General features: G+C 48.8%; 3 protein-coding genes across 8 annotated transcripts in view; 2 read left to right on the forward strand and 1 right to left on the reverse strand.

Annotated features, from left to right (window-relative positions):
- Positions 1–6,952, forward strand: part of ARAF (A-Raf proto-oncogene, serine/threonine kinase) — an 11,059-nt gene extending 4,107 nt beyond the window's left edge. For 2 of the 5 annotated variants that reach the window (XM_006906908.3, XM_015585565.2), the window contains exons 7-15: positions 440–596; positions 701–949; positions 1,042–1,244; positions 3,803–3,979; positions 4,071–4,117; positions 4,642–4,760; positions 5,006–5,137; positions 6,081–6,215; positions 6,420–6,952. In XM_006906908.3, coding sequence (XP_006906970.1) covers positions 440–596; positions 701–949; positions 1,042–1,244; positions 3,803–3,979; positions 4,071–4,117; positions 4,642–4,760; positions 5,006–5,137; positions 6,081–6,215; positions 6,420–6,554 — 1,354 coding nt within the window. In that variant the 3' untranslated portion in view covers positions 6,555–6,952. Of the gene's footprint in view, positions 1–439; positions 597–700; positions 950–1,041; positions 1,245–3,802; positions 3,980–4,070; positions 4,118–4,641; positions 4,761–5,005; positions 5,138–6,080; positions 6,319–6,419 lie in introns of all 5 variants that reach the window. The other 3 variants (XM_006906911.3, XM_025043391.1, XM_015585566.2) reach the window with 3 other exon arrangements.
- A 149-nt stretch (positions 6,953–7,101) lies between these two features.
- The window catches only part of SYN1 (synapsin I), a 53,493-nt gene continuing 35,437 nt past the window's right edge, over positions 7,102–25,157 (reverse strand). The window contains exons 6-13 of one of the 2 annotated variants that reach the window (XM_006906905.2): positions 12,858–12,920; positions 11,982–12,124; positions 11,810–11,884; positions 11,610–11,712; positions 10,194–10,334; positions 9,780–9,867; positions 9,084–9,675; positions 7,102–8,048 (exon numbers count right to left, since the gene is read on the reverse strand). In XM_006906905.2, the coding sequence (XP_006906967.1) occupies positions 7,913–8,048; positions 9,084–9,675; positions 9,780–9,867; positions 10,194–10,334; positions 11,610–11,712; positions 11,810–11,884; positions 11,982–12,124; positions 12,858–12,920 (1,341 nt within the window). In that variant the 3' untranslated portion in view covers positions 7,102–7,912. Of the gene's footprint in view, positions 8,049–9,019; positions 9,676–9,779; positions 9,868–10,193; positions 10,335–11,609; positions 11,713–11,809; positions 11,885–11,981; positions 12,125–12,857; positions 12,921–25,157 lie in introns of those variants that run through there. The other variant, XM_025043390.1, reaches the window with a different exon arrangement.
- On the forward strand, positions 17,289–21,179 carry TIMP1 (TIMP metallopeptidase inhibitor 1). The gene is made up of 6 exons (XM_006906904.3): positions 17,289–17,462; positions 18,373–18,501; positions 19,182–19,261; positions 19,572–19,698; positions 19,905–20,029; positions 20,896–21,179. Exons 2-6 carry the CDS (start codon positions 18,381–18,383, stop codon positions 21,064–21,066), a joined length of 624 nt encoding a protein of 207 aa, XP_006906966.1. The 5' UTR covers positions 17,289–17,462; positions 18,373–18,380; the 3' UTR covers positions 21,067–21,179.

The raw sequence follows: 25,157 nt of genomic DNA on the forward strand, positions 1-25,157 counted from the left end.
TTCCCCCACTTATGTGGCTCCCTGTCTCTCCTTTAGGTCTTTGCTCAGATGTCAGCTCCTTAGAGAAGCCTTTCCTGACATCACCAGTGACACTTTCTGTCTCCTTATTTTGCTTTATTTTTTTTCTTTATTGAACCTATCACCATCAGATGGATTAAATATTCTTTGTTTTTGTTTTTGTTTTTGTTTTATTTCTCTCTCTCCCTGCTGGAACATCAGCCCCATGAGGGCAAAAACTTTTATTTGTTTTGCCCACAGTTTTATTTCCACTACCTAGCATGGTATCTGGCACCTGGCAGGCACTCAATAAATGTTACTTGAACAAATGAGTAATAGTAATAACAGTACACGTTTACTCTGTGTGAGCTAAGCACAAGTTTACAATGGGGTGGGGGGTGGCTTGACTGGTTCTCACATTCATTTAACAGTGATTTCACAGCCTTTCCCCTGGCAGCTCCTGCACCCAGCACCGCGACCCCGAGCACTTCCCCTTCCCTGCCCCAGCCAACGCCCCCCTCCAGCGCATCCGCTCCACATCCACCCCCAATGTCCATATGGTCAGCACCACGGCCCCCATGGACTCCAGCCTCATCCAGGTTGGTGTCAAGGGGGACATTCATGGGGGATCACTGGGCAGAGGTGAGAGCCATTCCTCTTGGCCTCCATGCCCTCTCTCTGACTCCTTTCCCTCTTCTTTTAGCTCACTACCCAGAGTTTCAGCACTGATGGTGAGCCCCCACTGCCTGCACCCTCAGCACACCCCTCCACTCCACTTGTCTCCACTCACTTCTCCACAATCACAGCTGCTGGTAATAGAGGTGGTGGAGATGGAGCCCCCCGGGGGAGCCCCAGCCCAGCCACCGTGTCCTCGGGGAGGAAGTCCCCACATTCCAAGTCCCCATCAGAACAGCGGGAGCGGAAGCCTTTGGCCGATGACAAGAAGAAAGTGGTAAGCTCCAGGGGAAACCTGTGGGGGGCACCATAGGCTGAGTGATAAGGGATGTGGGCAGCCCCCTGAGATGCCACCCATGTGGCCCACAGAAGAATCTAGGGTACCGGGATTCGGGCTATTACTGGGAGGTGCCACCCAGTGAGGTGCAGCTGCTGAAGAGGATCGGGACGGGCTCATTTGGCACTGTGTTTCGCGGGCGGTGGCATGGAGATGTGGCTGTGAAGGTGCTCAAGGTGGCCCAACCCACAGCTGAGCAGGCCCAGGCCTTCAAGAATGAGATGCAGGTGCTCAGGTGAGCTTGCATGGGTGTGGATGGGGAATTAGGGTGGTGAGCATGGCCTTGGTGCCTCTGGGGAGAGGCTGTGCTTGGGGCAGTTCTGCATATCACCTGTGTTTGTGTTGTGTCATCACCATAGGCATAAGTTGTTTTTCTGTCAAGGGTGTCCCTTTCCCCTCTGGGAAATAGGTATGTTTAGAGAACCTCTGATGATGTTATTGTGTTTGGGTTAATATTGATATTAATTAACGGCTCTGCCTCCAAAACGTGGGTCATCTTTGCCTGCTGTGAAATGGGTATGGCCGTAGGACATTATTAACATCATTGCGTGCACTTACATTAGTAGCAGAATGCTAGTTAACTGCATCGCCCTAAAGGATTGCATCCTTCCTTCCCCTCTGCTTGTACTGCATCACTAGTATTATGTTTACTGTGTTACATTTTTGTCATTAATTAATTATAATAATGCCATAATTTAAAGAACAGTATTACAGTTGACCCTTGAACAACATGGGTTTGAACTTTACACATCCACTTAAACATGGATTCTTTTCTTTCTTTTTATTATTAGCTTCAGGTGTACATGGATTTTTTTCTTTTTTTTAATGTTTTATTTTTTATTAAGTTTATTGGGATAACATTAGTTAATTATATAGTTTTCAGATGTACATTATAATTTGATATCTATATATTCTATTTTGTGATTACCACCCAAAATCCAGTTGGATTTTTCTGTAAATGTATTTTCTCTTCCTTATGATATTCTTAATAACATTTTCTTTGCTCTAGCTTACTTTATTGTAAGAATACAGTATATAATACATATAACATACGAAATATGTGTTAATCAACTGTTTATGTTATCAGTAAGGCTTCTGGTCAACAATAGGCTGTTAGTAGTTAAGTTCTGGGGAAGTCAAAAGTTATATGTGGATTTTCAACTGTGTGGGGGGTCGACACTTGTTCAAGGGTCATCTGTATTAATTATAATCAGAACCATAATTTAATCATTGTTTAATTAATGATTATATTTACTCTACTTAATATATCATTGATACTATATTAATTCATTCACACGGATGTTCCTTTTTTGCTGCTATAGTTACTACCACTCCTAGAGTTGCTAACATGGCCTTTCCCCTCTGACAAATGGGCACAGTTATGTTACAGAATTAATGTTATTATAATTCCTTGTTGTATTTTAATATTTATCCTCATAATGGATGTCATAGTAAGAAAACTTTTATTCTATTTCTGTGAAGTAGCAATGATTTGAACATGCTGTTAATTTGCATTATATTAATATTTTAACCATAATCTGACTGCTATGAAGAACACTCATGTGCTGTGTTATCTGCTTTGATGTGCCAAAATTACAGAGCATCGTCAATGTTACAGTTGACGATGAACAATGCAGGGTTTAGGGGTGCCGACCTCCCTACACTGTCAAAAATCCATGTGTAACTTTTGACTCCCCCAAAAGTTAGTCATCTCTCAATATCCATGGGGGATTGGTTCCAGGACCCCCGAAAGATATCAAAATCCACAGGTGCTCAAGTTCCCTATATAAAATGGCATAGATCAGTGCATATAATCGGACCTCTGCATCTGTGGACCTCAACCTCAGATCAAAATGGTACAGGTATTTATTGAAAGATATCTATGTATAAGTGGACCTGTGTAGTTGAAACCCATATTGTTAAGGGTCAACTGTATTTGCATTTGTGTTACCATAACTGGAGTTAATACTTCTATAAGGAATGAAGGCTTTCTTCTAAATTAGGGCAGATCTATTCATATGTGACAGTTTCTGTGAGGTAGAGCCGGGTACCCAGGAGTGATAACAACAAGGACAGTGAAATTTTCAAAGGGCTTACTTGTGTTTGGTGCTGTTCTAAGTTACTTACAGATTATTTACTCACTCCTCCCAACATCTCCATAAGGTAGCTTATATAATTTTCACAGTTTTACAGTGGAGGAAAATGAGGTACAGAGAGGTTAAGTGTTGCACAGTGAGTGCATGGGGAAGCCTGCATTGGAACATAGAAGCTAACTTGAATCCAAACCCCAAGCTCTTTACCTCTAAGCCTCTCGTGGTAATTAACAGGATATAATCACACATTACTGATATTTTTATCTGGAATTTATCAATATTATGATATATCAGTGAAGAAGGTTGGCATTTCACTTTCAAAGAAGGTTGGCATTCCACTTTTTTGTCTGGAAAATGGTCACAGGCCCAGATCACGGTCAGGGTCAGAGATGTGGCAGCTGTTGATGATTAAGATGCTACTGGTCCACAGAGGGGTAGAGGCAGTAACCTGTCCCTCCTGGTTTTGTTGGGAGACTCGGATAAGGAAGCTCAGGACTTAAGCCCAGCACTGAATTAGCCCAGCAAATATATCTCATAAATTCATTGCATCTGGCCATAGTCTGGCCCTGAGCTTCCTAAAAGACAGGATGAAAATGACAACAGAAGTCAGCAGTGAACAACATCATCTCTCATTCTCAAAAAGTGAGTGACAGTTGCTGTTTCCCCCACCCTGCCCTGATACCACCCTCCCTGCCTGCAGGAAGACACGTCATGTCAACATCTTGCTGTTCATGGGCTTCATGACCCGGCCGGGGTTCGCCATCATCACACAGTGGTGTGAGGGCTCCAGCCTCTACCACCACCTCCATGTGGCTGACACACGTTTTGACATGGTCCAGCTCATTGATGTGGCCCGGCAGACTGCCCAGGGCATGGAGTGAGCCTCCCAGCCCAAAGACTAGGGAGGAGGTTGGGGGAGGGAGATGAGGTAGCCCCAGCCAATTTGCCACCTGCTTCCATCCCCACAGCTACCTCCATGCCAAGAACATCATCCACCGAGATCTCAAGTCTAACAGTATCTACCTGTCCCTGTCTAAGGCTGGGGTGGGGTGAGGACTTAAAGGAATGGCTCTTGTGGAGCAGGAACTTCTGGGAATGAATAGAGAGGTACACGTGTTGCATGGCCCTTGCCAGGTAGCAGAGCTGTGGCTGGTGAGGAGCCTTAAATGGGAGTCTCTTGGTCAGGAGTCAGAGTTGTGGCTTGTTCAGGTACTGTTCTTGGGGACTGTGATCAGAGCATGAGGTGTGGCAGTCGTGGAGGGCATTACAGGGAGTTTCTGATCAGAGTCACAGGCATGGCAGGTATGGGTGCTGCCCTTAGTGAGACTTCCTGGTCAGGAGCCACAGCGGGGCCAAGTGTAGGGGACGTTAATCGGAGCTCCCCACCCAAGTCAAGGTTGTGGTGGGTTTTTGTGACATTGGGGGACTTCTGGTCAGGTTTAGAGGCATGACTGATGTTGAGGCATTAATGAGAGCATCCCAGTCAGGGTGAGAGGTGTGGCTATTGGGAGTCCCTGTAGTGGCCCTTGACCTCGGTGGACATCTTTTTACATGAGGGACTTACGGTGAAGATCGGTGACTTTGGCCTGGCCACAGTGAAGACGCGGTGGAGTGGAGCTCAGCCTTTGGAACAGCCCTCGGGCTCTGTGCTATGGATGGTGAGTTGGGTCAGGCTAGGCTGGGGGCTGGACCAGAGCATATAGGGACCTGGGCTGCAGGCTGGGATATAGGGGGATGAGTGGCGATGGGGATGCCTCTACCAAGTGTGGGTGTCTAGATTGCTCACGTTTCACCTCACGTGAGTGGCTCTGAGTTGTATCCAGTGTGGCTAGTGGGACCTAGGATTATGGGCCAGCCACTTGCTGACCTCCATGGTTCCCCTGCCTGGTTTGGCCTATTGAAGGCGGCTGAGGTGATTCGTATGCAGGACCCGAACCCCTACAGCTTCCAGTCGGATGTCTACGCCTATGGGGTTGTGCTCTATGAGCTCATGACCGGCTCCCTGCCTTACAGCCACATTGGCAGCCGTGACCAGGTGAGCCCCATACCTTACCCACAATCTCCCAGGCTAAGGGATACCCCCTCAGCCTCTAAACCCCCATTTCCTTTGTATAGACCGAGAATGCCACACTTCCTCTAGAAACCCAAAATGTTCTGGGCTGAGCACTCCCAGAATCTTCTGGGTCTTCCATACCCAGAATCTTCTCCTTCCCCCACATCCACAATCCTCTGGGTCCTCAAAGTCCAGAATCTTCTGAATCCCCTATACTCAGAATCCACCTAGGCCCCCACATACCTAGAAGCCCTCTGGACCCCTAGACAACTGCTAGTCCCCTGGCCTGAGTACTCAAAATCCTACAAGTCCCCAAAGCCCAGAATCCCATTTCTCCCAGAAACAGATCCCCTTTGTGTTTCTGGAATACTCAAAGATAACCACAATTATTCAGGCTTCAGGACCCTGGTACCCACAATACTCTAGGCCCCAGACTCTCATGGTTTTCTGGGTTCAAAGCCTAGAATTTCCCAGGTCTTCAGAAACCCATGATCTAGGCACCAGATACCAGTAGTCCTACATGCTACATGGACCCATAGTCCTCAGGCCCCAGATCCCCACAGAAACACAAACTCCTAAGGGCTAGAATCCTTTAGTTCCTTCCAGACTCAGAAGTTCACATTTCCCCTAGACTTAGTACTTTCCAGGCCCATAAGCCCCCTAGAAATCTGTGGATCCATAATCCTCTGGGCCCCAAACACCTATAATCCTTACTTCCTGCAAGCTGAAATCCCTATATTCTGCAAGCAGACAATCCTTCCAAGGCCTCAGAGACCCAGAATCCTTGGATTCACAAGACAGTACAATCCTCAGAGCCCCAATACCCAGAATACCCCAGTTCCCCAAAAGGAACATCCCAAGTCCCTCAAGACCCAAAATTCCCTGGACCGCCCAGCCCACATCAGACATTCCTGTCCTCCCCTAGATTATCTTTATGGTGGGCCGTGGCTATCTGTCTCCTGACCTCAGCAAAATCTCTAGTAACTGCCCCAAAGCCATGCGACGCCTGCTGTCCGACTGCCTGAAGTTCCAGCGGGAGGAGCGGCCTCTCTTCCCCCAGGTGGGCCGGGTAGGAGGGCTGGAAACCTTGGGGAGGAGACCGATGAGGAGGAAGACTCGGGTGAATGTGAACCATGTTTGTTCAAGGCTCAGAGGTGTGCAATGTATGTATGTATGCTTCCCTGGGAGGGAGGCTGGGGTCTGGTGGTGTTGGGGTGCCTGTGTGGCTCTGGACACATACCCCCTCATGCACACCTGCCCCCAGATCCTGGCCACGATTGAGCTGCTGCAGCGGTCACTCCCCAAGATTGAGCGGAGTGCCTCAGAACCTTCTTTGCACCGTACCCAGGCTGATGAGTTGCCCGCCTGCCTACTCAGCGCAGCCCGCCTTGTGCCTTAGGTCTTGCCCCCAGCCACCAGGGAGCCTATCTCAGCCTGCCACGCCAAGGAGCCCTGCCCACCAACCAATCAATGTTCTATCTGCCCTGATACTGCCTCAGGATCCCCATGTGCTTTTCCAGTTCCTCTGGAATTGGGGGACCCCCAAAAGGCTGAGACCCCTGCCTCCATAGTTTGGTTTCCTCTTGGCTTTGAGGATACTTTTAAATTTGGGAGCTCCAATGGCTGGGATTTGCGGCAGGGATTCCATTTAGAACCTCTTTGGAATTTGTGCCTCATGTGCCTTCCACTGGATTTTGGGGTCCCCAGCACCCCATGTGGATTTTGGGGACCCCTCTGTCTCCCCCACCATTCAAGGACTCCCCTCTTTCTTCACCAAGAAGCACAGAATTCTGCTGGGCCTTTGCTTGTTTATTTTGCTTCCCGACTCTTCTCATGGGGTTCAGAGCCGCTGAGGGGTGGGAGTGAGTCCAGGCAAGGAGTAGAGTTTAGGGGGAGGTGCAGATCACACAAACAGCGCCACTGTACGCATCACCACAGGCGGCACAATGAACGAGGACCACATATGCCAAGCACGGCACAAGAGGAGGTCACGTCAGTCACAGACACAGACATCACGGCAAAGGTGGGGAAGTAGGGGACCACTGGCCTTCCATGTGCAGAGGATTCTGGGAGGGTGGGTGGAGTTTGCATATTTAAAGACAGCTGTCAGAGGCAGGAAAGTGGGGCAGGGGTCCCTGGGGAACTGAGGGGTCCTAGCAGTGGGAGGAGCTCCCATGTGTTGAATGGGGTTGGAGGGAGATGATAGGAAATCCTTGTGGGGCAGGTGGTAGAATTTGAAGAGATGGATCTTCAGAAATGGGAGATCCATGGAAGGGGACTCAAAGGTAGGGGTTTCTGAAGGAGTTGGGAAATTTTGATGGGGAACAAAGTGTACTTGAGAGATCTGGGACCAGGAGTAGTGTTTTCCAGGAATTTCAGGACTCCAGGAGGGGACTCAGTGTTGTTAGGGCCAGAACAAGTTGCCTGGTGTTTGGGAGCTCCCAGGAAGGAAAACGCACTCTGGGGGACCAGGAGTAGAGGTCTTCAGGAATTTGGAGGTGTTAAAACTGAGAAAGTAGGTCTTCAGGTGACCAGGAGTGGGCTTCCAGAGGACTTGGCAATTCCAAACATGAGAATTGGGTTTAGGACCAGGAGTGAGGTTTCCTGAGGGACTTGGGCATTCTGAGGAGTGAGAAGAGGGATCTTGGTGAACCAGGAGAGGGCTTCTCAAGGGAGTTGGAGATTCCGAAAGTGAGAAGTGGATTCAGGGCCCAGAGAGGGGTTGCCCAGGGACTTGGGGATTCTCAGGATAGGGTGTCAGTCGGAGAAGAGGCTGGCGAAAGACTTCCTCAGGCTGCGGATGGTCTCAGCTTTCACCTCGTCCTGGCTAAGGCTGGGCCTGGGCGGGGCTGGCTCTGGAAGGTTGAAGGCATTGGTCAGAGACTGAGATTTGCTAGAGAGAGACAAGGTGGAGGCATGGGAGGAAGAGGGGGAAGAGGAAGGGAGGAGGGGGAGAGAAACACAATGTTACCCCAGGCCTGGCCCCAGCCCTGCCCCTCTGGTCCTGGGGCGGTGCCTGTGACCCTCCCACCCATCAGTATGGGCCTGAACCCTGATGGATTCTCAGGCAGAGTCAGGGAGTCCTGGGAGAGGAAGGGAGGACTTGGATCCGAGGTGAAGAAGTCTGGGATTAATGGGAGGAGTCCTGGGCGGAATCTTCTCTTCAAATCTAGGCTAGACTGGGATAAAGGTGAAGATGGTCAGGGAGGTTTCTAATCTCAGGGTGAGGAGTCCAGGAGGGAGTAGGGGGAGGCTGGACCAAGGACAGACTGGGAGGGGCAAATCTAAGAGAAAGCAGTTGGGTGGGACAGTAAGGACTTTTAAGAGAAGGTGCGGCTGGTCTGGAATGAACCATAAGAGGCAGAGAGAATGGCGTGATGATTTGGGAGGAGACAGAAATGGACCAGAAGGATTTGGGAATGAACTAGAAAGAAGTCTAGACTGTAGGAAAAGTATGAGGAGGATTTGAAGTGATATATAGGAGGACTGTGAACTGGCCTGTGTTTGGGGCATTGGCTAGGAGGAGTCAAGTTGGGCAGGAGGAGGGTAACTTTGGCAGGAAAGGCTCCAAGATGGGAGGAGGACTTGGAGGGCTGGAAGGTACTGAAAGAGGGTCAGTAAGGTGCCTGGGGTGGACTAAGAGGGGCTGAGGAAGGGGATTTTCTCAGGGCCTATTGGGAAGTCTCTGAATCAAAAGTGGGGTTTCCTTGGGATTCTGGCACCGATTCTCTGGGATGGAGGGCAGGAGCCTCTCTGGACTGGGAGGGGTGGCAGTTTAGGCGGGGAGTCTGGCCCAGACTGGAGATAGAGCTCTCAGGACCTCCAGATAGGATCTGGGTCTGAGGAACTTGGGAGCTGAGGCTGCCCACCCAGTGTAGGAGCATGTTTTGAGAGCAGCAAGGCAAGGGCTACTGTGGGGTCCCCTTACTTGAGCTGGGGGTGCGGGGGTCCCCCGGCAGCAGCGGTGGCAGGTTGCGGCACATCCTGGCTAGGTTTCTGGGCCAGCTGTGGCTTGGTGGGACGTCCAGCAGGGCCTGGGCCGCTGGGCCGTGGCTGCTGCGTGGTGGGTGGCCCAGTGCGGGGCATGGGACCTGCCTGGCTGGCCTGGCGGATGGGACCAGCAGGGCCTGGCGGTTTCTGGGGTGGGCCCTGGCGCTGCTGACCACCTGGTGGAGCCCCTGAGGCCTTTGGTGGAGCCTGACCGGAGACAGATGTCTGACGGGTAGCCTGTGGTGGACCTGCCTGTCGCTGGGGAGATGGGGAGGCAGGTGGGCGGGCTGCTGGAGGTGCTCCAGGTCCTCCTGCCACTGGCCGGGATTGGCGGCCTTGACCCTGGGTCAGTGGTGGGGCTTGAGACACAGGCTGCTGGGGTGCTGATGTGGGACTTGGTAGGCGCTGGGGCAGGGGGCTGCCAGCTGGGGGTCCAAGGCCTGAAAGGTGCTGCTGGCCCTGTGGGGGTGGGCGCTGCTGCAACAGAGGTCCCTGGCGTTGGGGGCCTGGGCCCGGCTGGGGAGGGCCACCTGAGGGACAGAGAAAGAGTAACACATGTGAGAAGCCAGCAAGTGAGAGGTGAGGGGAGTGACTGCAGGACAGTAGGGGCCCAAGAAGCCAGTCCCTCACTTACCCTGTGGTGGGGGTCGTTGCTGAGCAGGGGGCCCCACAGGCTGCTGGGAGGTCTGGCGGCCCAAGGGCAGGGCCCCTGGGGACACAGTCTGTGGTAGAGGAGTGGAGCAGGAGAGGTTAAAAATAGTTACCAGCCAGTAGAGCATCCGCCAATCAGAAAAACACGGGTTCCCTGTGTGCTGGGTGTTGTCTGTGTTTGCGGCTGAGCTGAGGGAAGTCAGGTTGTTGGGTGGGGACTTGCTCCCAGGGGAGGAGTTGGGAAGCACTCAGGGAAGTCAGAGTAGCAGCTATTTTATCAATTTTTAAAACAATTGGTAATTGCCGCCACACGAATAATGGTGACACCCTTAGCCTGCTGATGATCAGTTCTGTGACACAGCATGACCAAGGGCTGGCCTGCCCCCCACTAGCTGACCTGGATATGGGAGCCCCTGCCAGGGGAGGCATCCCGCTGTCGGGGCAGGGCCTGGGCCATCTTGTTGACCACAAGCTCTACGATGAGCTGCTTGTCTTCATCCTGGTGGTCACCAATGAGTGGCATGGAGGAGCCCACCACCTGGGGGAGGAAAAGAGACCCAGTGAAGAGAGAGGCAGTAGTTAGTGCATATGAAGCTTACAGTGAAAGAGTGCTTTAAGTTGGCAGAAGGCATGGTGGCTGCCATGGAACAGCACTCAGTTTGAGGCATGGATATGCAGTGTGAGGAAAGCTTGCCTCCTACAAGGTACTGAACAGCTTATGAGGTACTAGCAGGGGTTGTCAAATTAGGGCCCACGGGCCAAATCTGGCCCAGCTTTTGTTTTTGTATGGCCCCCAAGCTAAGGATGGGTTTTACATTTTTTAATCGTTGAAAAAAAAGATTTCATGACATGTGAAATTATATGAAATTTAAATTTCAATGTCCATAAACAAAGTTTTATCAGAACACAGCCATGCTTTTTTAAAAAAGATGTCTGTGGCTGCTTTTGCAAAGTCAAGTAGCTTTAATGATATCATATGGCCCGCAAAGCCTAAAATGTGCACTGTCTGGCCCTTGACAGAAAATGTTTGCTGATCCCTGCTTTATAGTTTGCTCGGTGCTCTGTCCTTTACAAAGAACTCTGTTTTACATGGTACTTTACAGTTTACAAAGGACTATAAAATATATGGTGTGTTTAGATTTTAGAAAATGCTTTGCAAAGGGCACCACTGTTTACAAAACACTTTACAATGTATAAAGCACTGCTGTTTACCAAGCACTCCGAATTTTCAAGGCATTTTATAGTTTACAAATTGTTTTACTGTTTACCAGGGGCACTGCTGTTTACAAAGAGTTTTAAAATTTTGAAAGTGTTTTGCTTCAATAACAAAGACTTCCCACTTTAAAGAGCTCCCTTTTTATAGTTTTATAAAGCAGTTTGTTGTTCACCAAGGATGTCCTAATATATAAGGTACTTTACAGTTTGCAGAATGTTTTAATATCAACCAGTACTTTTTAGAAAGTATAGTTTACAAAGTGCTTTGGTATTTGCCAAGGACCTGTCAGTTCACAAAATAAAGGTTATTAAGTGCTTTGCCATTCACCAAGAGGGCTCAGTTCATGGAGCACTTTATAGTTTAACAAGTGTTTTGTTATTCACTAAGGATGTCTAAATTCACAAACAGTTTAGAGTTTACTAAGTATTTTGCCATTTGCCAGGGTGTCCCCGTTCACAAGGCACTTTACAGTTCACTAAACATTTTATCATTCACTGAGGACCTTCTGGGCTATGGAGTGCTTTACAGTTTACAGAGTATTGCTGCTGTGCACCTCTTCCTCCCTCTATGCCCCCAACAATCCCTGGATGCTCCCACCTCAATGATGTGATCCCTTCCATCCTTGCCATGCAGCGCTTCCACTGCACAGATGTCCAGTCCCCCAAAAATCTCCGAGCACGTATCCACCCACAGCTTGTACCTGCCATGACACAGGGCAAGGAAGCCTGTCAGTGCCTTGCCTGGGCAGCCACACTCCCACTTTCACTTCCCCTCCCTGCTGAGTTCAGGCCAGCTACCTGTCAGACATGGCAATCTGCTCAAGCATTGCAGAGCCAGTGTTGGTCTTCCAGTTTCCTGAAACTGATGTCCTCCTGGGGAACAAAAGGAGAGAGGAAAGAGACTCAGAGGGACCTGGCCACCCAGGGCAGGGCAGAGAACCCCTACCCGGGCCTTGGTCTCTCCACTCACATGTAGGCCTTGTAGTTCTGCCCAATCTTTTGGACGCGCACATCATATTTGGCATCAATGAAGGGCTCGGCAGTGGCATATGTCTTGGTCAGTGCCACGACACTTGCAATGTCCTGGAAGTCATGCTGGTTGTCCACCTTGACCTATGGGAGGGGGTGGGGATCAGGGCCTGGGCAAGATAGGGCAGCAGTGGGCAGTGGGGATGCCTCGGGTTGGGGCATGCACACGAATGACACAGGTGAGCTGAGTACACAAAAATACGGTGGACACACCAAGGCATTCACACGTGTGTAATTGTGGACCTCCTGGTTTTTATATGTATACACAGAAAGTTGGGTGTATACAACTGTGAACATACTAAAAACTATTGAATTGTCCACCTTAAATGAGTAAGGTGCATGGTATATGAGTTATATCTCAATAAAACTGGGAAAATTGTGTATGCACAGTATATGGATACAGACACAAAATCAGTCGTACACATGATATACAGAGAGAAGCACAGACACACTCCAACATACAAATTACAAGTCTGCTTCTACATACACAGAGAAAAAGTCAGATGGAAAGCATAAAGGACCTCAAGACCCTTGAACATAAAAGATTACATAGTGTGTGTTATAATGCAGAGGTATGCATATACATAGATACAATGCTGTATACACTAACAAAATAACAGAACACATAAAAATTGGTCTAACAACATCTAAGAATGTGAGGGAAAATATACAAATAGATAAAAACACCCCAGGACACACAATTATACAAAATTACTGGTGTACATTGAATATACAACATACATCTACATACACATGCACAATGCCAGGAGTGTGCACCATTTACAAACACACAGACACTCCCCACCTGGGGACTTACCTTGCCCATCCCAGAGTGCGCATGCCCCATCTTCACAACCACAGGGTATGTTGTGCTGCTGAGCTGGTAGGATGGAAAGGCAAAGTACGGTCAGGACAGGAGGGCTAATTGCCAGGGATGGGGGTGGTGCTGAGGGGAGCCCACCCAGCAGGAGCTGCATTAGGAGCCATTTCCCAGAAGAGGTAGGTCAGAGACAGGCAGACTGTAGCCGGAAGTCACACAGCAGCGCCTTCTAGCTCAGAGTCAGTCCAGAGCCCTGTATGCCTGTCCCTCCCTTCACCATCCCCAAGTCCCAGATTTACCGCTTCTGCTTTCCCAGGCAAAGGCATGGGATTAGGGTGGGGGCCTTTTCCGGAAAAGGGAAAGTTTGTTTATACAGTGACTGGATGATAAAGAAGTGAGTGTGTTCATGTATGTCCCTGGAGGTGTGGTGGTGAGCATGTAGCAACTGGACCCTTCAGCCAGGCCTTGTATATAAGCCTTGTCTACATGCATACACAACCTAGAGACACACACAAATAAACCCTCAGAACTCAGATCTACATAACCAAACCCATAGATGCCCATGCACGTTGAGATCCACAAGACAGACCTGCAACTGACACAGGCTCCACAGCACACCTCACTCTCTGGCTACACAGACACTCACAGCCATTCAGCCAACCTGGTACTGTGTGGGTCAGGGGCCGGCACTCCTGGCCAGCCTCCTGGATGAGCAGCTTACACACAGCCCTCCTCTTATCACCCAAATCCACACAACAGTTAGAGGGACACACATGAAGGATTACCTATGCAATACAGAGACAACTCTCAAGGCACGGCCAAAGAACACAGAAGCACATACAAGTCTGACAGGCACGAACAACAGAACTGGACACATAGTCAACACTCACAGACACACGCAACACTCCTAGGCATACAACAAACAGAAGGACCCACACCATATTCAGAGGTACACACACTTCTAGATATTCACAGAACCACCGAGACCCATAACACAGAGACCCACATCACACTTCTGGGCACACAAAAATTATATCTAGGGACATACACGCAACATGCCTTGCTATATATACAAACGGGCATACACACAACTAGAGATACCCACATCCCTGCCAAACATACAGACAACACTCCTAGGTGTGTGTATGCACACGTATACACTCATGCTCACAATTAAGGGATGGGAATATCTCGAGTCTCCCCGACCCTGGGCAGGATAGAGGGAACTGAGTCGTGAGACCCCAGCCCCACCATAGCACAGGATGCATGCAGGGCTATGCCCGCCCTCTGCTACGCAGACAGCTTCTCCACAGGGTAGAGAGATGGCATTCCCGGAGGGGTGGAGAGGCGGAGGGGCGGCTAGGGCGGTGGCAGTTCCCGACAGGCACAGGAAGCCCGCAAGCTCAGGGTGACCGATTGACCTTCAGGCCTCTCCCTCCCTCTGCACTCCCACCTTCCTCATTTCCCAAATGGCTGGCGTCATTACGGGGCGCTGAGAGGCACCCTGTGGGGACAGCTTACAGGGATCCTCTAAGTAGCACTCCAGGGAAACACTGTAGAGGCAGCGCACGATCTAACACAGGCGCACTCACAACTCACAGAGGGGAGCAACACATCCACAATTACATGTGCAACCTAGACCCACTTTACAGATGCAGTAGCACAGTTCTCAGAAGCAACACAAAACACACAGGACTACACAAAACACTCAGGTCCACACATACACGCCACCTAAAGGCACACACTCAACTCTCAGAGGCAAGGACAACAGCAGAGAGCTGCGCACAAGCGTGCATGCACACACCCGAATTTTCTAGGCTTCTTTTCATGAACCATCCTTTCTTCTGGCCCTGGCCCTGATCATAACACTGTGGATATGTGTATGCATGTGCCTGCACATGTGTGCATGCAGGGAGCTCTGCACTCTGGGGTCCAATGGAGAGCCCTAGCTTTGAATCTTGGCCTCTCCTCCTCCTAAGGCCACGTTGGTCAGGTCACTTAACCTTCTCTGAGCCTCAGTTTCTTGATCTGTACAAAAGGCACAATCAGGCCCATGGCACTTGGTGTGCTGTGGGGATTGCCAGGTGTTCCCTCTGAACACCCAGCTGGGCCCCATGGCCCCCACCCCCACCCAGCTCCCCAGATGGTCACATACCTGGACACCCCTCCACGAAACCCCACCAGTTTCAAAACCTGCACAATAACCTGGATCCACACAACCCCTCACATATAGGCAGCCAGCAAAACTCTGTGCTGACTCAGGAATCAGAGTCACAGAGCTGGCGTCAGAACCAGGGTCAGTGAGGGGCTACAGCAGGACTTTCCCTTCCTTCACTTCTCCCTTTGGCCCCGCCACTGACTTACTCAGCCCCCTGTCTCATTTACTCTCCTTCCCTCACTTTCACAATCGGCTTTTCTAAATTCCTGGTTTATGTCCCCTCCCCGCCCCAACTTTCTGGTCCCCCTAACAGAGTCATTTCTTCACTCTCATTCCTAGGCAGGCCACTCAATCCTTTGTGTGTCTGTTTCCTCATATGCATAATGAGAATATGAACAGTTTCTAACTCATAGGGATGTTGTGATGAACAGATTAGTTATGTCGGGAAAAATGCTTAGCACAATATCTGGCACACAGGAAGTCTGCACCATCCAAAAGTGTCGGGTACTATTATTACTATTGGTTTAACATACCTTGGTTAGCCTACATTAATTAACAAGAAGGCAATCAGGATTGACTGTGATAAAGTACTTACAAAGATTAAAGAACAGTGCTTGATAACCAGTAAGCACTCCATAAGTGCTGGTGGTAGTTTTTGTTGTGGTGGTATTATTCTTGTTGATTGGGCTAACCTCCCTGAGTTAAACCAGCTTAATTAGCAAGTGGGTCATGGAGACTGAATGAGATAATTTACACAAAAACTTCAGGGCATGGTATACAGTAAGTGCTCAATAAGTGACTGCTATCATCACTACCATCATTATTATTATTGGTCTGTCCTTCTTGAGCTAAAGAAGGATGTTAATCAGCCCTCAGAGCCCTTTCTCAGGACCCCAGGGAAGATTCAGGCAGCATCTGGAAGCTGGCGGGCAGGGATTGCCTCACCACACCAACCCCCCTCCACTAGGGGTATGAGGGAGGATGGGGAAGGGAGGGAGGATGGGGAAGGGACAAGGCAGGATGGGAGAGTATCAGTTTTCTCCTGACTCACTGGCCTCTCACCACTATTCAGCTCCCCTCACCCAGTGCTCATTAATTCACCAGCACCTTCCCTGCTTGCCAAGCCTGGGTTAAGATCCTGGCACCAGGTTGTGTAGGTTCAAATCCCAGCCATTCCTTGTGATGCTGGGAGAGTTCTTTAATCCTGCTATGCCTCATATTTCCTCATCTGTAAAATGGAAATAATACTGGTACCCAACTCAGAGGCTTATTGTGAGCTTTTAATAAACTGAATTATAGTTGACATTCAATATTATATTAGTTTCAGGTATATGACAGTGATTCAATATTTTTATACATTATGAAATGATCACCATGATAAGTCTAGTTAGCATTTGTCACCAAAGTTATTACAATATTACTGACTATATTCCCTGTGCTGTACATTGCATCTCCCTGACTTGCTTATTTTATAACTGGAAGTTCATACCTCTTAATCCCCTTCACCTATTTCACTCACTCCCCATCCCTCCTCCCCTCTGGCAACCTCCAGTTTGTTCTCTATGAGTCTCTTTCGTTTTGTTTGGTTGTTTTTTAGATTCCATATATAAGTGAAATCATGCTATATTTGTCTTTTTCTGTCTTACTTATTTTACTTAGCATAATGCCCTCAAGGTCCATCCATGTCACAAAACTTTTTGCTTCAAGTGAGATAAACTATGCCGAGTGCCTGGTACCCAGTTGGTGCTGTGTAAATGCCGACTACTTACTTGCCTGTGTTTTCTGAGAGGAGTTAAGACCCAGGCCCTGGCTCCAGGCCACCTGAATTCAAATCCCAGTTCTGCAGTTTATTAACTGTGATCCTGGATAAATCACTTAATCTCTCAGTTACCCCAGATTGTATTCCTCCTCCATTCACCTGCTTTATCTCCCTCACTGCTTCTAATTAGTCTCCTCCCTGCCTCCCCTACCCTTCACCAGAATGTCGGATCTACTAGAAATGTTTGTGTGTGCTTGGCATACAGTACACATGTTCATCGATGGAACGAATTAATTCGGGCTTCAGCCATGGGGAGTTTGGGGGCTGTGATTGGATAGACTTGGGAGAGAGTTCAGAAACTTTAGGAAATTGCACTGGGGAAATCCTGCCTCTAAGCCCTCCATTGCAAGTACTGGGGCTGGACTGCGAGGTGGGGGAGGGGGATGGCCAGGGCGAGGCCCAGGGGGAAGGAAAAGGAGGAGGGTGAAGCTCCTTTTCGGCAGCGCTCGGCCCGCCCCTTGGCCTCCACTGATGGTGGGTGGATGAGTAATGCATCCAGGAAGCCTGGAGGCCTGTGGTTTCCGCACTGCTGCCACCCCCGCCCCTTGAGTGGACATTTATCCTCCGCTGCTCAGGCCCTGCTGCCATCACCGCAGAACCAGCGCCTAGAGAGACTACACCAGAGGTAGGTAGGGGCCTGGGCGGCCCCAGGGCCTGGAGCGGGACTGGAGCTTTCCTGCCACCCGGACACCTGGCTGCTTAGCCTGGCCGGGATGGCGACGGGTACCAGGACCCTGGGCTGGCCAAGGGGAAGACCGGGTGGTGGTGGCTGGAACTGCTTCCCCAATCCAGACACTCCAAACTCCTTTGAACCTCTGACATTCATTCCAACTCTCCTAAACTCATAAGCCCCTAATATCAGATGCCTCTAAGCGGTAAACGCCCCTAAATTCCCTCATCGCCTCCTAACTTACCCACTCTAAACCTCTGAAGCTCCCTAAACTCTCTCAGCCCTCCAGTCTTCCAGACTCCTAAATCCCCAGCTCCCTAAACCTGGAAACTGTCTGTTCCCAAATCCCTCTAGCACCTCCTTCCTCTTAAACCCCCAAACTCCCTCAACTCCCTAAACTCCCAACCTCCTCCAAATTCCTCAGCTTCTCTCAACTATTCTACCTCCTCTCTCAATATGTACAACCCCGAAACTGCCAACTCCCTCAAACTCCTCCAGCTCCCCATACCCCAGATTCTTCACTCTCAACTCAACTTTCTGACTTCCCCAGCCCCGCTGAATTCTCAAACTTCCCAGTCCCCTTTCCCTCAAGCACTACAACCCCATAATCCCCCCACTAACCCAGTCCCCTAAATCTCTCAAACTTCACAACTCCAAAACTCTCCTGACCCCCTAAACTCCTGTGGGCTCTCATATCCCCCACCTAAAATTCCCAAACTCCACAACCCCTCAAGCCCAAGTACAGTCACCTAACTCCCCTCCAGGCTGCTGGAGGGCAGGTGGGCAGGATGGGGTGGCAGGCCTGCCAAAGTCTGAGGATCAGCTGAGCTAGGAGCTGCCTAACTCCTCCTCTCTACCTCTGCAGAACTCACCATGGCCTCCTTGGCACCTCTGACCTATGGCATCTTGTTGTTGCTATGGCTGACAGCCCCCAGCAGGGCCTGTACCTGTGCCCCACCCCACCCGCAGATGGCCTTCTGCAGCTCTGACCTCGGTAAGTGTACCCCATTTGCCCTCACTCACTGCTTTGTTTTCCCTGTTAATCCAGTGGGATTCATGATGGTGCTCACCTCTAAAACAGTTCCACTCAGCCTTGCCCTGACTCTGCTTTTGCCACACTGGCATCCTCATGCTTCCTTGATTACTCCAGGCCCAGTACCACCTCAGGGCCTTTGCACTGGCTGCTCCCCCTTTGCCTGGTACACCTGTCCTCCCAGGTATCCATATAAGTGACTACCTCAAAAGTCACCTTCTCAAAATTTTAACCCCTATCCCCTAGTACTCCTGGTCCCCCTTACCCAGCTTTGAAATTCCCCATCATACTTAATACCTTTTAACATTCCATAGACTTATCTTTTTTGCTTGTGTTTAGTCTATATTTTCTTCACCTAAAACCAGAAGAATACCTGGCAAACAACAGGTGCTCCAAAATATTCGCTGAGTGAATGAACACGTAATGAATATATGAAAAAGGCTTAAAGCAGTGCCTGGCAAAAAGTAGGCACTCAGTATATAGGTGAATCAATAAACAAATGTGTAAATCTCCTAGTGTGTTGTCTGGCATCCAGGTTGCTATTTAAGTATGTGCTTTGCTAGTATGACTATTACGATCATTTTCTTTTTTATTGGCTCATGTAGTCCATTTGACTCATTTTCCCTCCTCCTTTCCTGCAGTCATCAGGGCGAAGTTCGTGGGGACCCCAGAAGTCAACCAGACCACCTCATACCAGCGTTATGAAATCAAGATGACCAAGGTATCCCACCTGCCCCTTCCTCAGCAGTTCCTAACACCTTCCTCCCTGGAGAGTGAGAGAGCGAGAGAGCGAGAGAGCGAGAGAGCGAGAAAGTGAGAGAGAGAGAGAGAGAGAGAGAGAGAGAGAGAGAGAGAGAGAGAGAGAGAGAGAGAGAGAGAGAGAGAGAGAGAGAGAGAGAGAGAGAGAGAGCGCCCACGAGCCTGTAGCCATTGGTTGGCGAGGAAGTTAGCTATGACCTCACGATGCTATATGAAGAAGTGGAATGGGAGGATTATATCAGTAAAACACTCTTCCTTTCATCCATTGGCAGATGTTCAAGGGGTTCAACGCTCTGGGGGATGCCCCTGACATCCGCTTCGTCTATACCCCAGCCATGGAGAGTATCTGTGGATATTTCCACAGGTCCCAGAACCGCAGCGAGGAGTTTCTCATCGCTGGTGAGGTCCCACCCCCTCACCCTTGGCCACACCCACCCATCCCTCAGACTCTGCCTGACAACCAGGCGAGGCTCTGAGGGATGAGTCCTAGTTGAAATGGGGACAGCCCCCATTTCAGACTATCGTAAGACCCTTAGCCAGTTTGTGCTCAAGGGATGCCAATCAGGCAATTAGAAGCTGCCTGTTGCCTCGCCCCTCCCCCACAGGACGACTGTGGAAGGAGCATATGCACATCACCACCTGCAGTTTCGTGGCTCCCTGGAATAGTCTGAGCTCTGCTCAACGCAGGGGCTTCACCAAGATCTATGCTGCTGGCTGTGAGGAATGCACAGTGAGTGCCTGGGTCCTGCCCACCATCTGGAGAGCACTCCTTTGACTCTTCCCCAAACCATAGCTTGTTTCTTGCTCTCTCTGGCTATTCTTTGTCCTTTTGGCCATTCCCCAAATTCTTGGGCTGTCCATGATCTCTCTTGCTGTTTCCCCAAACCTGAGACTGTTCTTCCTGAACATTTTGATTGTACCTTTGCCCCGTGTCTGATACCTGGGGATTCTCTGTTCCCTGGATTTTCTGGATGCTTTCTGTCCCTCTAACTCTTCCTCATGACTATTCTATAGTTCTGTGTCTGCTACTGACCCCCTGGCATTGTTTCTTGGTTCCATAGAATGTTCTCCGAGAACCCAAAGTGCTGTTCCCCAACCCATTGACTCTCTTCCCCAGCACATCTGATTGTTGTTCTTCAGCTGTGACTATTCTACACATGAGGGCAAATTACATTGCCCTTCTGACTATTCCAAGACTGTTCCCTGATGGCCCTGAATGTCTTCTGACCCAGTGAATGTCTCTGAGCCCCACAGCTCCTTCCTATGCTTAAGTTCCCCACTTGCCAGCTATTTCTTTATACTGCCAGTTGTTTCCTATCCTGTGAGACCGTTCCTCAGAAGACCTACCTGACTGACCCTGTAACTGCTTCCAACTACCAGGAAACTGATCCTTTTGCAAGATTACTGTCACCTCACTGAGCCAAATGACTATTTCCCCAATGGGAGGGGCTGTTCTTGAGTCTGTACCCAGGTGGGGTGATACTAGGTCTCCCCAGCAGCTCTATGTTGAAAGCTGAGGAGGGGAAAGTTCTGCTCTGTCAGGGAAGCAGGGGCAGGAGGAGAAGCCCTCAGATGTGCCTCTCTTCCTTCCTCTAGGTGTTTCCCTGTTCATCCATCCCCTGCAAACTTCAGAGTGACACTCACTGCTTGTGGACAGACCAGCTCCTCACAGGCTCTGACAAGGGCTTCCAGAGCCGCCACCTTGCCTGCCTGCCACGGGAGCCAGGGATGTGCACCTGGCAGTCCCTGCGGCCCCGGATCGCCTGAATCCTGCCTCCAGCAGAAGCCAAAACCTGCACAGTATTAACCCCTTTTCCCACTCCTGTATATCTTTCTTTAAGACAATGAAATAAAGACACTCAGCAGGCAGCATCCCTGTATAATGTCTGGGAACAAACTCATGTCACTGATGACCTAGTGGGAGCACCCTGGGACCAATGCTGAGGGGATGAGGGGTGCAAAATGTTGGCTTTTTGTACTTTACATAATTTGAGGTATTGCTAATAATTCTCTACATTGGCATTAGCATTGGTGATCTGCAATGTCAGTAATTTAACCTGCATCATCATCCACAGCTTGTTGGATAATCTCTCTACTTGATACTTTAAAACATTTTACTAGACTAATTCATAAGTCTTATTTTCACAGCGCTTTCTACTTCATAAATTGCCTGCTGCTGAAAAATCACTACCTCATTGGCAAATTCCCCTATTCACAAATCCCTCCAGTCAACAAGCTTATTGATAAATGCCTATCAATTGGCTAACAGCTCTCTTTGCCTTGGGCATTGTCCTGATGTCATCCAGTGAGGATGTCTTGCCCTATCTAAATCTGTAGGTGTTACTATCCCACCTTTAGGTTTTGTACTGTTAGTCTGACTTGAGTGAAAGGAGAAAGCCATAGGGGTCCTGGACCCCTTCCCCACATAACCCAGCCAGGTACTCTGGAAGAACAGGTAGCCCTGTCCCTTCCCCCCAACCATGGCCTGCGAGAGATTCCTTGGAAGTGGTCGTTTGGAGACTAGGAAAGATGGAAAGAAGGTATAATCTGGAAATCCCCAAGCTCTGCCCTTCTTGCCCTTCTCCTCCTTCTCCTACCTCTCTTCCCCTCACTCCTCTGACTAACTTCAACAGCAGTGGAGTGCAGGTAAGGGGTCAAAATCAGAACCAACCAGGTATGTCAGCCCCCACCCTCCAAACACACACCTCTCCCTACACAGCTATCCCCTCACCGAAACTGGGGCTTCTAGACCAGAGCCTTAACATTTCTGGCTTATCTTCCCCCATAAGACCTGAGCGAGAGACCCTCAAAACATGCCTTTCCTTAGGCCTTCCTTCTCCCACAGCTGATACCAGGCCCTCTGGGTCTTTCCCAGTCCCTGGCTCTTGCCTCTTACACTCCAAATGTCCTGACTCAAGTGAGGCCCCTGGGAGCCAGAAATTCAGATTGATACAAATGTTCAATGGAACACTCAAGTGATCCATTGACTTGAGTCTGCTTGAAAAAAGGCTCTAAAATATCTTCTTTGGTGAAGAAAAGGACCCCCAAATTCCCTCCCATCAGACTACCCATTGCTTCTGCCAATAAAAAACTCCTTTAGGGCACTCTGGTTCACCAAGCATGGCCCTTGGATCCTCTGTGGCCTGGTCCTTTTGCATTCCTGGAGATTCCCTCAGGGCCCAAGGTATGTCCTGGATGGAGATGGGTGGACTTTGAGCACCCAGTGCTTATCTGCCTACGCAGGGGACACCCCTGCAGCAATTTCTACAACACTTACACCTTGGTTATGCCCTGGGTGGATCTGAACACCATCCACCAAAAGGGGTAAATGGCAGCCTTCACTGATGGGTATAACTGTAAGGGAAGGGCCTGGGCCCTAGTGGTCATGGCACTATTGTCTCAGTTGCCTACAAGAATTTGGCAGCTCCTGACAGTTCACCAAACTCTAGTACTAACAGCTGTCTGAACTCTTATGCTGTTCCCTGTCCTCAGCACCAGTTCCCTGATCCCTCAGCTATTTTAACCCCTGGGAGGAAGGGGACATAGAATGTGGCAGTGAAAGAATGGAGCCCAGAGTGGAGGCCATTCTGCCAACCTGTCCACCTAGATCAAGACATCAATGCTTCATGGACAGGGTTATTCTACTGCAGCCTTTTCCAAAGAATCCAGAGCAGCATACAAGGCCACCGCTCCCAGACCCTGGAAGGAGTTCTTGGCAGGATATCTGTAATCCTGGGGTCACTATATCTCTCCACCATTCTTCTAGAAAATCCACTAAAGTGAGCAAAGTGAGTTACACCTGCCCCAGCATTTGGTGTGTCTTTGTGCAAATCTCTGCTTGGGAGAGACTCTGATGGCTGAGAGGAAGTATATGGGGGCGACAGCCCTGTGAAGTGTGCAGCATGGGGGCCAGCTCAGTGGGTAGCCTGGGGGACAGCCCTTCCATAACTGGAGACTTAATACTTCTTCCCTAAAAACTGGCCTCACAAGTCTCTACCCATAATCCTTCTGAGGTCTGTGCTAGGGTTGGAGGATGATCCATGGGTATATTAGCCCCTTGAGTATTTTTTTCAGGTCAAAACACATGAAACTCTTATAACAATAACTTTATATGCAATATTACTAATAGTGATTTAATTTCTAGACAAGTAGTGTAGTGTAATAATTGAGAGCATGAACACTGGATGGAGCCAGGTCACTTGCATTCAGATCCTGCCCCTTCATGTACTAGCTCTGTGTCCTTAGGGAAATCACATTACTTCTTTGTGTCTCAGTTTCCACATCTGTAAAGTAGGAATTAAAAAATGCCTAACTCATAGGCATAAATGTGAGCATTAAATGAGATCATACACATAAAGTGCCTGGAACAGTGGTAGCCACATAGCACTTATGAGTATTAGTTATTATTAGTCGTATGATTAATATAATTTAATATAGAACATTAGTAGTGGTAATTCTTGTCAGTAATGATTATTTGCAATGTTTCAAATAATGTTTAATATCAAGAATGATAATTTACAATATTGGAAATAATATATCAGTAGTAATAATTTAACACACTCTGGAAACCTTAGTTTACCTTGAGATCCTGATAACTTCTCTCAGAGATGTTACAAATATTTAATATACTCATTTGTTGTTTTTCTTATTACTATGACATTTGTACACTGCTTCCCAGTGTGCAAATCCTCTTACTGAAAAATACCAACATTTTCAAAGACTTCTGAGGACAATCCCTCCGCCCAGAGGTAACGTTCCCCACTGTGCAGTCTTCACTGTGGACAATTCACCACATTGAGAAATCTCTGTCACCAAGACTACAGGTGACAAATCTCTAAGCCCTTGGTAAATCTTTCCTTTGAAAAGTCCCCTCTCCTCACTGTACAAATCCCTTGTTTCACAAATACCCCACTAACAAATACCTCTGTTGAGCTACTTCCTTATTCATAAATATCCCACTGACATATCCCCATTAATGGCCCCCGTTGACAAATCTCCCCATTCACAAATACCCAGCAGCAATCTATCACCCACTGATAGACCCAGTAACAAATATCTCTCTTCATAATTATCCATCTATTGGCATTTCCCCTACTGGCCACTCAGTTGACAAATTTCTCTATTCATAAATAACTTTCTATGACATAATTCCCATTGACAACTTCTATCAACAATTTCCCCATTCATATATCTTGATCCACTGGCATATCTTCCCATTCACACATACCAGTCAAATCTTCCCATTCAGAAATACTCACCATTGCTATCTATCTCACTAATAAACTTGTTTGAAATTCTTTTCATTCATAACCCCCCCACCCTTTTGCTTCTATTGATCGAACCCCATTGATATATCCCCCTGTCCTTAGATATCTCCAGTTGGAAAATCTCCCTGCTGGAACAGCTCTCAATAAATTACCCCATATGTCGAACTCCACCTCCTCAATGACGGATGAAGAGGTAGATTTCTATAAGATGACCAGCCCTTTCTTTTTATCAATAGTGACTAACACCTACAGCTAATTATCCAGCCCTGGATACTTCCTATGCCAGTAGTGGTGAAATCTGAGGACCAACCCCAATTACACTGTAGAACCCTCACCAAAGGAAATGATTAGGGCACAAATTCTCTGTAGATGTGGGGGTGAAGGTAGAGCTTTAAAAAGATTAGTTGAAAGTATTCATAAGACTCTGTTAGAACTCCAGACAAACTCCCCAACTATCAATTCCTACTCCAGTAGAAGGCTGAAGGTTTAATCTCTTGAAAGAGTAAAACAGAAGGTTCATGGGAGCAGGAATACCTATGTTGCACCTCCCTGTTGTGGACTATTTATCCACCACCGAGATTGGGCCTCCTG

This window comes from Pteropus alecto, unplaced genomic scaffold (genome assembly GCF_000325575.1).
Source record: "Pteropus alecto unplaced genomic scaffold, ASM32557v1 scaffold392, whole genome shotgun sequence".
Classification (NCBI taxonomy): Eukaryota; Metazoa; Chordata; class Mammalia; order Chiroptera; family Pteropodidae; genus Pteropus; species Pteropus alecto.

Excerpts from the sequence above, each read along its gene's own strand:
- TIMP1 (XM_006906904.3), top strand. The coding sequence starts at position 18,381 with ATGGCCTCCTTGGCACCTCTGACCTATGGCATCTTGTTGTTGCTATGG. Across the intron at positions 18,502-19,181 it reads CTTCTGCAGCTCTGACCTCG|TCATCAGGGCGAAGTTCGTG; the intron begins GTAAGTGTACCC and ends CCTTTCCTGCAG. Across the intron at positions 19,699-19,904 it reads CGAGGAGTTTCTCATCGCTG|GACGACTGTGGAAGGAGCAT; the intron begins GTGAGGTCCCAC and ends CCTCCCCCACAG.